Source organism: Schistocerca nitens, chromosome 12 (assembly GCF_023898315.1).
Source record: "Schistocerca nitens isolate TAMUIC-IGC-003100 chromosome 12, iqSchNite1.1, whole genome shotgun sequence".
Lineage (NCBI taxonomy): Eukaryota > Metazoa > Arthropoda > Insecta > Orthoptera > Acrididae > Schistocerca > Schistocerca nitens.
The window spans coordinates 7,326,106-7,338,579 of NC_064625.1; the positions used below are offsets into that span (position 1 = coordinate 7,326,106).

General features: G+C 35.7%; 1 protein-coding gene across 2 annotated transcripts in view; it reads left to right on the forward strand.

Annotated features, from left to right (window-relative positions):
- The window catches only part of LOC126215063 (angiotensin-converting enzyme-like), a 240,769-nt gene that overhangs the window by 179,006 nt on the left and 49,289 nt on the right, over nucleotides 1–12,474 (forward strand). For both annotated transcript variants that reach the window (XM_049941712.1, XM_049941713.1), the window contains exon 7: nucleotides 7,367–7,558. In XM_049941712.1, coding sequence (XP_049797669.1) covers nucleotides 7,367–7,558 — 192 coding nt within the window. The remainder of the gene's footprint in view (nucleotides 1–7,366; nucleotides 7,559–12,474) is intronic.

The following is a 12,474-nucleotide window of genomic DNA, read 5'->3' on the forward strand; positions in this document are numbered from 1 at the left end:
TAACTTGCTTTAAATGTTTGGATATGTAAACTTGTGCACTTCACAAAACAAAAAACTAGTATTCTATGACTATAATACAAGTGAGTCACAGCTGGAATTGACCAACTCACATGAATACCTGGGTATAACACTTAGCAGGTATATGAAATGGAATGATCACATGGGCTCAGTTGTGGATAAAGTAGATGGTAGACTTCAGTTTATTGGTAGAATACTGGGGAAGTACAATCCGTCTACAAAGAAAACCAGTTCTAGAATGTTGTTAAAATGTGTGGGGCCTGTACCAAATAGGACTAACAGTTGGTACTGAAAGTATACAGAGCAGGGTGGTGCAAGTGGTCGTGGATTTGTTTGGCCCATGGGAGAGTGTTACAGTGATGCCTACGTAACTGAACTGGCAGACTCTTGAAAATAAGATGTAAACTATTCTGAGAAAGTCTGCTAACAAAGTTTCAAGAACCGGCTTTAAATGATGACTAGGAATATACAACAACCCCCCTACATATCGCCAAAATATGGATCATGTGGACAAGATTAGAATAACCAGCATCCACAGAGGCATTCAGTCAAGTCATTCTTCCCATGATCCATACATGAATAGAATGGGATGTACCCTCTGCCATTCATTTTGCAGTGGTTTTTAGAGTATGGATATAGATGTAGAACACCTGATCATAAAGTCAACAATAAAAGCTTTTGGTGCAAATTAAAATGTGAGTGAATAGCGCCCCCCCCCCCCCCTCCACACACACACACCACCGGACAAGGGTCCTGTTTACAGTAGGCTACATCACTACATGTCATACCGCTTTACAATACACACCACTACTTGATGTGTAATAAATCAAACTTTTCTATCCTTGAATCATGTTGTACCTTCACACCAGGGTTCATAACATTACTTGAAACCCAAACAAGGCAAAATCTACCTGATAATTATTTTTGTGTCTTGTTCTGTGATTATGAACAGTGGAGACAATTCAGCAGTGAACACATTGGGAATAGACTGTAAGAATTCCATGAGCATTACAAAAACTTCTGCAACATTTATCATTATTTTCTTTACGCAATACTCTTACAGTTCAATTCTGCTGAATGAACATTTCATTTCTATTTTTGGTACATTGCCTAAGAAGATACGTCCATGGTTTGCAGCACATAGTTCAAGTCACAAATGTTACCAAGACTCATATAATAATTTGTATTTATATTTCTTTATTGTCCTACATATCACAATTTGGTACATAATTTGCAATTAATTAAAAGAAGTAATTCCAAACAAATTAAAATGAGACAGATACCAGAAGCTAAAGTGTAGATCAGGATTAGCAACAGTCACAGCCGTATTCCCGTACTGCTCATAGATTGGTAACACATCGGTTTGTGTAGCCTATGGAATGAAACTTCCACCAAACGATTGTCTTATTATCAAAACTACCAGCTTCATACAGTGTAGAAAAAGAGTATTAATCACAGGACTTGTATCTATATCAATGTTATACCTAACCTACATCAAAATTATAGATTGCAGGGTACTTTCCACAAGATTCAGAATGCAGTTTTATATACTGGGCAAAAGTGTGAATCAGACTGTCAGTGCACAACAGGCAAGAAACTGAAAATCTCCATAGATATTACAAAACAAAGAAAAGGCATACCTTATTAGCCACTCCATCTAAAATTCACCAGATTATTTGAACTCAAAGATGTAAATACTGTGTAAGTGTAGTACATTTTATATTAAGCAAATGTTGAAATGTTGACTTTGACAGTACATAGGAAGCTGATGCCATGCTTTGCAAAGTTATATAAATGCTTTGTCTCAAGTATTAGACTGAAAAAGGAGTTGATCATAATTGTCAGTATGAGTAGATTAGCACTTGTCATAATTTGTTGTTAGCATAGTCTACAGAATTAGCCTGCAGTAGCTGCTTGTTTATTGATCAGTTCCACTTCCCTGATGGCCCTCTCTCATGGTGGATTTTAGACACACTAGTTGTGAATGAATGTGTGTAATGGAATAGAGTACGCATTACCATCATTTTTAACCATTTCTTTTCTGATCACGTCATGAATGAAGTGCATGAAAAATGATTGATTGTATACGTTATTACACGAGTACATCTCTCTCACATCATTCTGTAGATTAGATTAGATTCAGTTTTCTTTCCATACACACAAAAAATAAGTTCATTCTGGTGGGTGTAGAACATGTCAGAAAGTATGATATAAAACATTTGAATATAGTACTTAATACCCTGAGCATTTGTCAGGGGATTGTCAAACTAGGGAATACAATACAGTAAACCTGAACAGCTAACATTTACAGAATTAATACTCTGTTAGAATCAAACACTGTTATGCACTATTAATAAATTTATCATACACAAAATATCTAATCTTGACTGTTATGAGAAAGTGCTGTCAAAACTGAAATCTAACAGACATCTTTTCTTACACTAGCCTAACAGTCTTCGTTAAGATATTCGTCTATAGAGTAGAAGGAACTGCCTATCAAAAAGTCTTTCAGACTCTGTTTAAACCGTGCTTCATCTGCAACCAAGTTTTTAATGATTACTGGCAATTTATTGAAAATGTAAGTTCCTGAATATTGGACCTCTTTTTGAACCACAGTAAGCGATTTTAGTTCTTTATGTAAATTTTTCTTATTCCTTGTATTAATACTATGTGTAGAGCTACCATTCTATATCATTCTACGACATATACAAAGGATGCAGTAGAATTATTTTAATTCCGTCAAAAAAGTTTGCCTGCTGCCACGCGTTAGTTGTTGAACTAACATGATTATCTTTTCTTTGCTCATAAAAACCGTCTCTGTGACTAAATAAACGGCACAATTGCGACTGCAAGTTGATCTTGATGAATCATGTCATCATAAAAAATTCTGTGAGGCTGCATTTGGTTACGTTATTCACATTGTTAGCACATGGTAACGCGGATGCTACAACTTTTCTACATAACATACACATTTTAGTAATATAAACATTGGGTTCATAGCTTTTTTTATTTTGTGTGAAAACTAAATTCACTGAAGGGATAAGGGTCATAAGGTATGCTATCGCGCACATTACACAAATATTGCGAAAGCTGTTTCTTTAAACTTTCATCAAAAACTGCTATTAGTGTACGTCATCACACGCACTTATTTCCATACTAGCTACGTCGGATTCGCTGCATAAGAAAAATCTGCTTCAGTTTTCGTATTCATTACTATTCACTACCTTCTGCCTTTAGATACGTCTTGTCACGTAAGTGATGTCAGTTGCCTCATATGCATACGCAACCACCAATCTTTAAGGTGCGCTTACATTTGCTCCATACACCAAATTCTTTTTATCACACATGTTAAATAATGGCATCTTCTTAAGAACGACAGACAGAAAAAAACTGACAATCACGATTATGAAACAGTCAGTCGAGTCCAAAACGTATGAGATTATTTGCTGAGTTGGAAAGGCAATTTGATTATCACCTGCAAGACGAAATCTTTGTTATTGACATCCTTGCAGCGCAAAATCGTTGCCTAGCAACCGCACGAAGCCAGCCAATAAGAGGCGGCGTTGATCCTGAAATGGAACGATGTTGCCTAGTTTCGAAACACGACCGCGCAAGTTAAATGCAGCAGTGTTCTTCGCTTGGATTTGGTACTACGCTTAACTTGAAATCAAGTTTGTACTTTACTTTTATTACTTTTCTACTGTTTCTTCAGTTTTGTGTTGTCTCAAAATATGCTCACAATGACAATTTGTCCAGTACAAGTTATGCAAACCAATGCAGCTGTTTCTGGCCGACTGGGCAATGACGTAGTATTTTAAAAAAGAAAAAAAAGTCGTTATTATGATTCAGCTGTTTCTCATTTCGCGCAGCCCGAGTCGTTGCCAACATTTTCACCGTATCCAATTTCAAAGTAAAATTTACCAGTCTAATGTCACATATTTCACAATGATTACCAGTTTCATTTAATGACAAAACGTTTAGTTTACGTTTGCCCTCAGCTCATATTTTAATGACATTAGACAAGTTATCTCCAGTTTTACACAAAATAAATTTGATAACAAATTTGCCATTGATGCTGAATGACAAAATTTTTAATAATAGATAAACAGAACCAAGAAAAACAAATTTTTCAGTAATGATACGCACTAATAACCTGGATCAGGTAACATAATCTCGCAGACTTAACAAACGTTGACAAAGCTCTATACAGTGTGTATGCAAAACTAAGAGTAAGATATTTATACAAATGGCAAACTATTTTTTAAATCACATTTGCATCAATACAAAGCACCAGAAACAGTTTTCACAATTAGTCTATACTTCCTCTTCTCCTGTATTTTCAGTACTAAACTACAATTGATCTTTCATTCTCCTCTCCACAGGGAGTTGTTTTCCACATGAAGAAGATGAGTTCTACACTTCCTAATTTTTAATTTATCTTTGTTCGACAAACTTGCCTGTAGGTATTGCTTCATCTTATACAATAACAAGAAATGAAATGTTCTTTCAGTTTTATTTTGAAGGTTGTAAGTGCTTTATGCTCACTAGCATTCTGTTACTTCCTGCCTTTCTGATATCCCTATTTGCGTTTTCAAGCTTTTTGCTGCAATTATGGTAATCTCCCTACAGTTCTTGTGTTGTGGCCATGAAAATCTCTGTGTAGAGGTGCTGTACAATTTAACATTAAAAGCAGTATTGTCTCATGCATGTGCAAGCTAGATATGTTAATATTTTAAAATCGTATTTGCATGCTTCTGGCAGTTTTAGTTTCGTTATGCATATGATGGCTTCCTTCTGGAGTTTTAAAATTTTCTGAATTGCTTCTGATAACTTTTTCTTTCTACAAATCGAATCACAATTTATATATAAATTTCATTGCGATCTTAGCTTTTGATGAGAAAATAATGGTTACAGTTTGCTTTATATGAGGAACAAGTAATTAACCTAATAGCTTTCTTCTGCAATATTATATAACACGCAGACATGCTAGAATTTCCTAAAAATATGATATTACAATATGAATGAATGCTGGTGAAATAGGGTGTTATAACATAGATTTCAGGTATTGCTACACTATTTGTAAGTTGCCTTGCAGACAAACTATCCCACACAGGTGTTTACGCTGGCTCAGAGAGCACTGACCGTACTTGCTGGAAGTTCCTTTATCACTCATGCAGGTACTGCAAAGACAAGATTAGAAGGTGTTAAGGCAGTCATTCTTTCCAGGCTCCATAGGTGAACTGAAAAGTAAGAAGCTCTAATAAGTGGTACAATGGGAAGTACCCTCTGCCATGCACTTCACACTGGTTTGCAGAGTGTACATATAAATGTCAGTATCCCAGATCTCTTCGACAGGGAAATGTGCAGTTGAACAAATAAGTGGAAGCAGTTGTTCTTCAAAGAAGGCTTGCACACTCCTTACAACTTGTGGTCAGACCTTGTTCAGATGAAATATTTTGTTGCTCACATTGCAGTATGTTGTTACTTTTCTGCTGAGATATGTGTTTTAAATAAATCACTTTTTGGGACTATGATGACCACAGTACCAACATGTATGTTTTTTTTCACCCAAAATTCACTATATTTTATACTAATATACAAGGAACCCTACTGGTGATGGTGAACAATTATGGATAAAGGAGGAAAACAAGAAGTTGTGTTTTGCTTAGTTTAGCAGCCTCAGTACTGATAACTTGTTAAAACCTTTCATGTGCCTGCTTACTACTGCTCAATGGTTCATTTAGAATGGTTTGATAAATTTCCTGAAACTCTTGAGTATATTGGGTAAGAACAAGTCTTATGTATTTTGTGATATTTTTTTAGTCACAGGTACATGAAATGTAGATTACAAAGCAAGAGAGGTAGCTGGGCACTACAGTATTCTTCACCTTATGCTTGAATCCTTGTGCGTTTTGATTGTAACATCTTTCTTTTCATGAAAATTAAAACAATACTTTTACTCTGTAGTGAAACTGTAAAAGAACTCATTATCCTGAGTATGTATTTTTTATGGTAACCACTTTGTCCAGGTGATGTACTGGGCAGAGCATCTGCCAAGAGAGCAGGAGACTGGGTTCGAATCCCAGTCCAGCACTTTTTTTTAAATTTCAATCAATGCCCGCTTGCAGCCAATGCCTGTAATTCCTTTGTGTCGTAAAATTGTTATGCTTCCAGCATGTTATAATGCACGCAACAGTGTGGGGAGGAAGCCGTATGTGATGGTGTTCCAAATGAAAGCTAAGCAAAAAAACAGTATGTTTTTACATATTCCATGGATGTCATGGAGATGTTGAAAGATATTGAGGAGGTACCTATAATTTATGTATAAAGCAATGAAATGACATTTAGTTAGGCCTACTAAATTACCTGGTAATTCTACTTTAATCTAAAACACTACATTTAAGAGTTTTTGTGAAGACGCACTTCAGTGGAGCATGAGTTACCCAGTAGAAATTTCTTTAATTTAGTATTAAACTTCATAACATTATCTCCGTGACATTTGATATTCCCTCATATATTGTTGAATGCCTGTTGTAGCCATGTCTCTGACTCATTTTTCTACTGGCGTTAACCACTTGAGGCCTTTGTAAAGGTTTCTTTTAGTGCTGGTGTTACATTCACACTTTTCAGATATTTTTGTGAGAAGAGAGATATTGGTAACAACAAACCACATGAATGACTGTAGACTTTTGTACAATAAATTTTTATGTTTACAGATGAATATCTTGAAACATAAAAATTTATTGCCAAATTAAAGAGTTACTTTGGTTAAATATAATGTATGGAAGCTGAACCTTCAGTTGTGATAATATTAAGCCTAAATCAATGTAAATATTCTTTCATGATTTAAAAATTTGTATTGTAAAAAACAATGATTTGTTCAATATCTTATTGTATACCTTGTGCAACAAATGATCAAAAGGACCAATAAAAATGTAATGTAATGTAATGTGAAGTAGCTGTCAAACTACATAGTTTTTTTGAAGAAATCTCTTCAGGTTTTCTGGAATTAACACCAGATTAAATTCTTATAACACATTTCTGTACTCTGAAAATACTATCACCATAACTTAAATTCCTCTCAGAAAATGTTTCCATAGAACAATCATCATAGACACGAAATGAAAAATCTAGAATGAAAAACTTGCAGAAATTATTTGAGTTTGTCACTGTGCCAGCACGTATAACACAGTAAAATTCGTCTGCTTTACTAATTGCTAATTGTGTGTTTATTTAAAAATAAAGAACAGCCTACACAGGAAAATAACAAAAAATACGCCCCAGCTGTTGACCCATACATAAAAGAAGTTGTCAATGTGCCATTATTGGTGACCACTTTCTGTTTCAGATTTCACTGACACTGCAGAGTACTGGATGTTCCCATACGAGTCTCCCACTTTCAGAACAGACGTAGACTATGTGTGGTCACAGATTCAACCGCTGTATGCCCAGCTGCACGCGTATGTCCGCAGGAAACTACGTGATCTATACGGCCCAGACAAAATCAATCGGCGGGCTCCTCTTCCGTCTCACATTCTTGGTAAGAGGCAATTTGGTCACTTTGTTTGGTTTTCAGGGACTCTCTTTGTGTATTGTATTTGGAATCGACTCTGTTTACAATCCAGATGGGTTAGCTTGATGTAAATTCTAGGGGTTCAAAAAGGCTTCAGCTAAGTGCCACAATGGTTCAGTCACCAAGAACATGACCAATTCCACCCCTAGTTACTAAAGTCAAAATACCTGTTGCTACTGCAATGCTTGGCCCCACAAATACTTATATATAAATAATTAGCTACTAATAAAAGATACAGACAGGTAATGGAAGAAGTCTCAAGCACTATCTAACTATAAATGTTTCAAGTTTCTTTGTTTATATTCTACAGTTCTTCTAATACTTTTTCAATGAATACTTTTGAACTGAAAAAGAACAGTTCAAACATTATACTTCTGATGGGGATACTCGGAGAAATCTATGAACTTTCTCAAATAATGAAAAGCGGAATTGTTGCTTTAACAGACTCTAGTCTAGGTTAAACTAATTTTGGAATCTCTAGAAGTCAAGCAGTATGTCTTTCAAGGTTAATTATATGGTCCCCAAACTCATTTTAAGGCATATAATGTTAGCTGTTTAATGTTAATCTTTAATGTCTATGTTACAGTGCTTGTTAAGAAGAAACAATTTTTTTTATTGTCAGTAAATTTCTTCTGGGCTGTTGATCCCTTTGTCAATATATAAAATTGTCCGACATTTCAGCCACTTGCAATAGTGGCCAAAACATCAGACAGATTTATATATTGACAATGCAGTCAATAGCCCAGAAGAATTTTATTGATAGTGACAACCCGTGAAAGCGTAAGCTTACATTTAACTTTTTATATTTGATACATTAGAAATGATTGTTGAAAGTGTTCTAATATACATCTGGACAGATTATCAGATTTTATAGCTGAGTGTTGCGCTTCTTTCTGCATCAAAGTTAGATTTGCTAGAGAGAAGTACAGATTATTTTTCCTCCTAGCATTGTGCTGGTGAATATCTGTATTATTCTCAAACTGTTATGGACTGTGCGGCTGTCATTAACATTTTCAATTGCTTAAATACATGTCTGCAACATGTATGTATTTGAACCCACCTACTCCTCTCCAAATTATTCTGAGATTTTCCTTTGTGCAATAGATAATTTATGCTTAAGTGAACAGTTATCCAAAATATTATCCGACAGTACATCAGTGAATGAAAATAAGCAAAAATATTAAGTTACTGATCTTTTTGACCCCATTATTGGCAACTGTTCTTCTGGCAAAAGTAGCGGAACCTATGTAGATGCAAATATTTGAAAATCTAGTTGGAGCATTTTCACCTTTATTGTATTTTATCTACTCAGTCAATCTACTTCATAGCACTAAATTTACAAATGCATTTGTCAATGATTAACATATTAACATATATGATTATTTGGCTGTTTATCCAACATTATTTGGTTAATTCTTTATCCCAGTCTTGTAGAATGTGAATCGTGACACCTTCCTACCCCCCACCCCCCCTTATTGGGCCAATGTATGGAGCACAGAGAAACGTAACAAGAAATAGCATTCACACTTGCTTTCGAGCTCTTGCTCTTTTTCTAGCAAAAGTACACACATTCACGCACAAACAACCATGCAGCCACTCGTACACACTCTCCCATGACCACAGGAAGGAAATAATCAGAAAAAATATGCACCATTGCACTTTGGGTTACGAACAAAACACAAAGGTGGTGATACTTCCTGGCAGATTAAAACTGTATGCCAGACTGAGATTCAAACCTGGGACCTTCACCTTTCGCAAGCAAGTACTCTATCAGCTGAGCTAACCAGCATGACTCAAAATCCATCTTTTCAGCTTTACTTCCAGCAGTATCTCATCTCGTATCTTCCAAACTTCACAGAAGTTCTCCTATGGGATTTGTGGTAGTAGTATTCCCGGAAGATAAGATATTGCTGAGAGCTATAAGATCCTGCTGCGTTTGCAATCAGTTCTTGCAAAGTATACGGTTTTTATTTTCATTGGTTTTCTTATTTTCCACGATTCCTTTTTTATGATGCCCCACATATCTTTAATTTTACTCTTAGAGTTTTTTGTGATCATTTCATTGTGCATTCTTTTAGCCTGTTCAGTGACAGTTCACAAAAATTTTGAGACTGTTTTCTAGTAAGTGTGCATATTTACAGTAAAATTATCTTTCTTGCAGAGTTTGGACAAGTGCTCTCTTCTTCTGATGAAAAGTTCTAATTTTCCGTGTTATCCAGCTATTGCTGCTGTTTATATTAATATTCATAGAGTGATGGAAGTATCAGAATCTGATCAGTTTTTCTGTATATATGTTGAATTTTGTACCCAGACTTTCAATTTGTAAGATCATTTTATCAGATCTTAAGTTTTGATTAATAAAGAACATAGAAAATTTGAAAATATTTATTGGCTCTGGAACAGAACTGCAACTGTGATGAAGTGTAATTACTTGTCAGGTAGCATATATTCAATTAGTAGTTTTGTGAACACTGAAGTTACACAAAACTAGTAATTTAACAAATATATTGATATTTTTGTAAAAACTAATACCAAAATTTAGTTTTGTTGAGCTGGGTGGTTGTGATGTATTTCCTCACTGTAAACACATATTACCTCTTAAGTACAGATATGCTAATATTTCTACAGCTATAAATATGCTAAAAGTAAGCTTCTGTGGGGTATCTAGGGGCAAAGATCCACATATCTTAAAACTGATTTTTTTTTTTTTTGTGTGTGTGTGTGTGTGTGTGTGTGTGTGTGTGTGTAAAGAAGATGCTAGGTATTCATATGGGAAGAGCAATAATATGTAGCCTGTACACATACTGTAAATTTAGAACATTGATAGAAATGGAACACTCAGGTGTGGAGGACAAAACCATTTTTCCATAATGACAGTTACTGAGCATGTTTGCCCCATGAGAGAGAGCAAAGATGCATGGTGCAGACATTTGCCCCACAGTACAGAAATTGAACGATAACTCTGTAAATTCATGTTGCAAAATGTTGTATTAAAGAAATAGCACATGATCATTTTTGATATTAATATAAGTGTTGTTCAAGTTCACTCAATCATTATAAAATTATTGTAAAAGGTAATCGTATTTTGAAAATGTCCAGAACTGCTCTGAATTGGTTTTAATAATTTCTGCAAAATGCCATTCCTACTGAACAAAGATCCTCTATTTGTTGCTGAGAATTGCATTGTCTGAGGAGTTTGCTCGTAAAATAGACCCGTGTACCCACCATACATATGATATGTCATCTTCGTGATGTTGATACGGAAATTGTTTTTAGTTTTTCCTCAGAAATTAACCAAAGCGAAGTGACTAGTCTGGAGATCCGTGTGTGTGCTGTTCCTGTCTGTTTCATCTTTGATGGTCAATGCTCTCATCAAGTGATATTTTGGAGTCTGATTCATTAAAGAAGTTCCACAGTCTTTTTTGAGGTTGCACATTTGATGGGAAAACGCACCTCTGAGCTTTCTTACTATGTTTCTCCTCTTCTTGACTGCTCTTTTCTTTCCCTTTCATTCCAGTGCCTCTCTCTTTGGCATGGATGTAAGCAGAGTAGATTTGAGACTCCTGCCAGCACATTCCCTTTTAATTGGACGTTTTGGAACCAAAGTGATATCACATTACAAAACTGCAGTTGTAGGTTGTTGAATATCTTTTGAAGGATTAGCTGAAGAATGTTCAAATCGGCCACTGAAAGGCAAAGAGGAAGATTCAGAAATTTCTGCAGCTGTGCATCCTGATTACTTTCTGGATCAGAAGCTTCACTGTTTCTTGGTGGTGAGCATTTTTATCACTAGGCCTCAGACTGTCTTCAAATACAATGAGTTTTTGTACATCACGATTATTCGTATCGGCTACATCTATTTCCTCTCGGTCTGCCATTGCAGCTGGCAAAAAATCTTCTTTGGTGACGATATTGGCATCGATTGAGAGAATTCCTATCACTCTGAACCTTTCAGGGACCTTTCCCACAGTTGCACGCTTCTGAGAAGCTCGATTTACCAGGTCATCAACATGATACCGAGTAAGTACCTTACCAGGATGTGATATTGTACAAAGACCACAGAAGGCATCATAGTAACTCTTGAAAGGTCTGAAGAAGTTTAGTCATGAGGCCTCAGTTTGTGATTGCTATATGGTCGAAAACTGAACATGTGAATGATGTAACATTTTGCACAGAAGATTACTTTCATGGAAGTGTGTGAGATATAGTTACTGAATATCAGCAAGACATGGTTGTCTTGAGTTGGACTGATGTGCTTCCTTAAGAGCTCCAGATACAGAAGAAATGTGTTAGTGTCCATGTTGCCTGAATGTCACAGTCATCCCAGATCCAGTTGAGGCATCTTTAATTAGAATTAGGTTCTGTCTTCTCTGAGCAAATGTGAAAAATGGTGGAAGATGTTGTCCTATAGCACTCATAAAACATGCAACAGTCACTGTTTTATCTTGTTCAGCTGAAACATTTTTTGACACCATACTTTTGCCTATGGGAGCAACATGTTTAGGCATATTCTTTGGCACCGTCTGGGCACCTGTTTCATCCATATTAGATATATAATATGATGTGAGAAAACATACTTTCTAATGACTTCTATCAAAGTTTTAAAATATTGGGCTACCTGCTGGTTTTTGAAAATCAAAACACTGGTTTTCATTGTGGCTCTCAGTGTCAGATGATTTCTCTTTGTGAACTCTCTTTCCCACTCCCTTCCAGTCAATTTTTGTTTACTATGAGACGGATGATATTTTCCATTCCTTTCTGCATGCTCAAAGGTAAGGCAGTGTAGAAATTTTAAATTTGAGCCACGAAACCTAGAATCTAGGTCTCTGCAGTGTTTGACCATTTCCTGTACTTCCTCTGTCAGCTTTCATCGCTTCCTAATT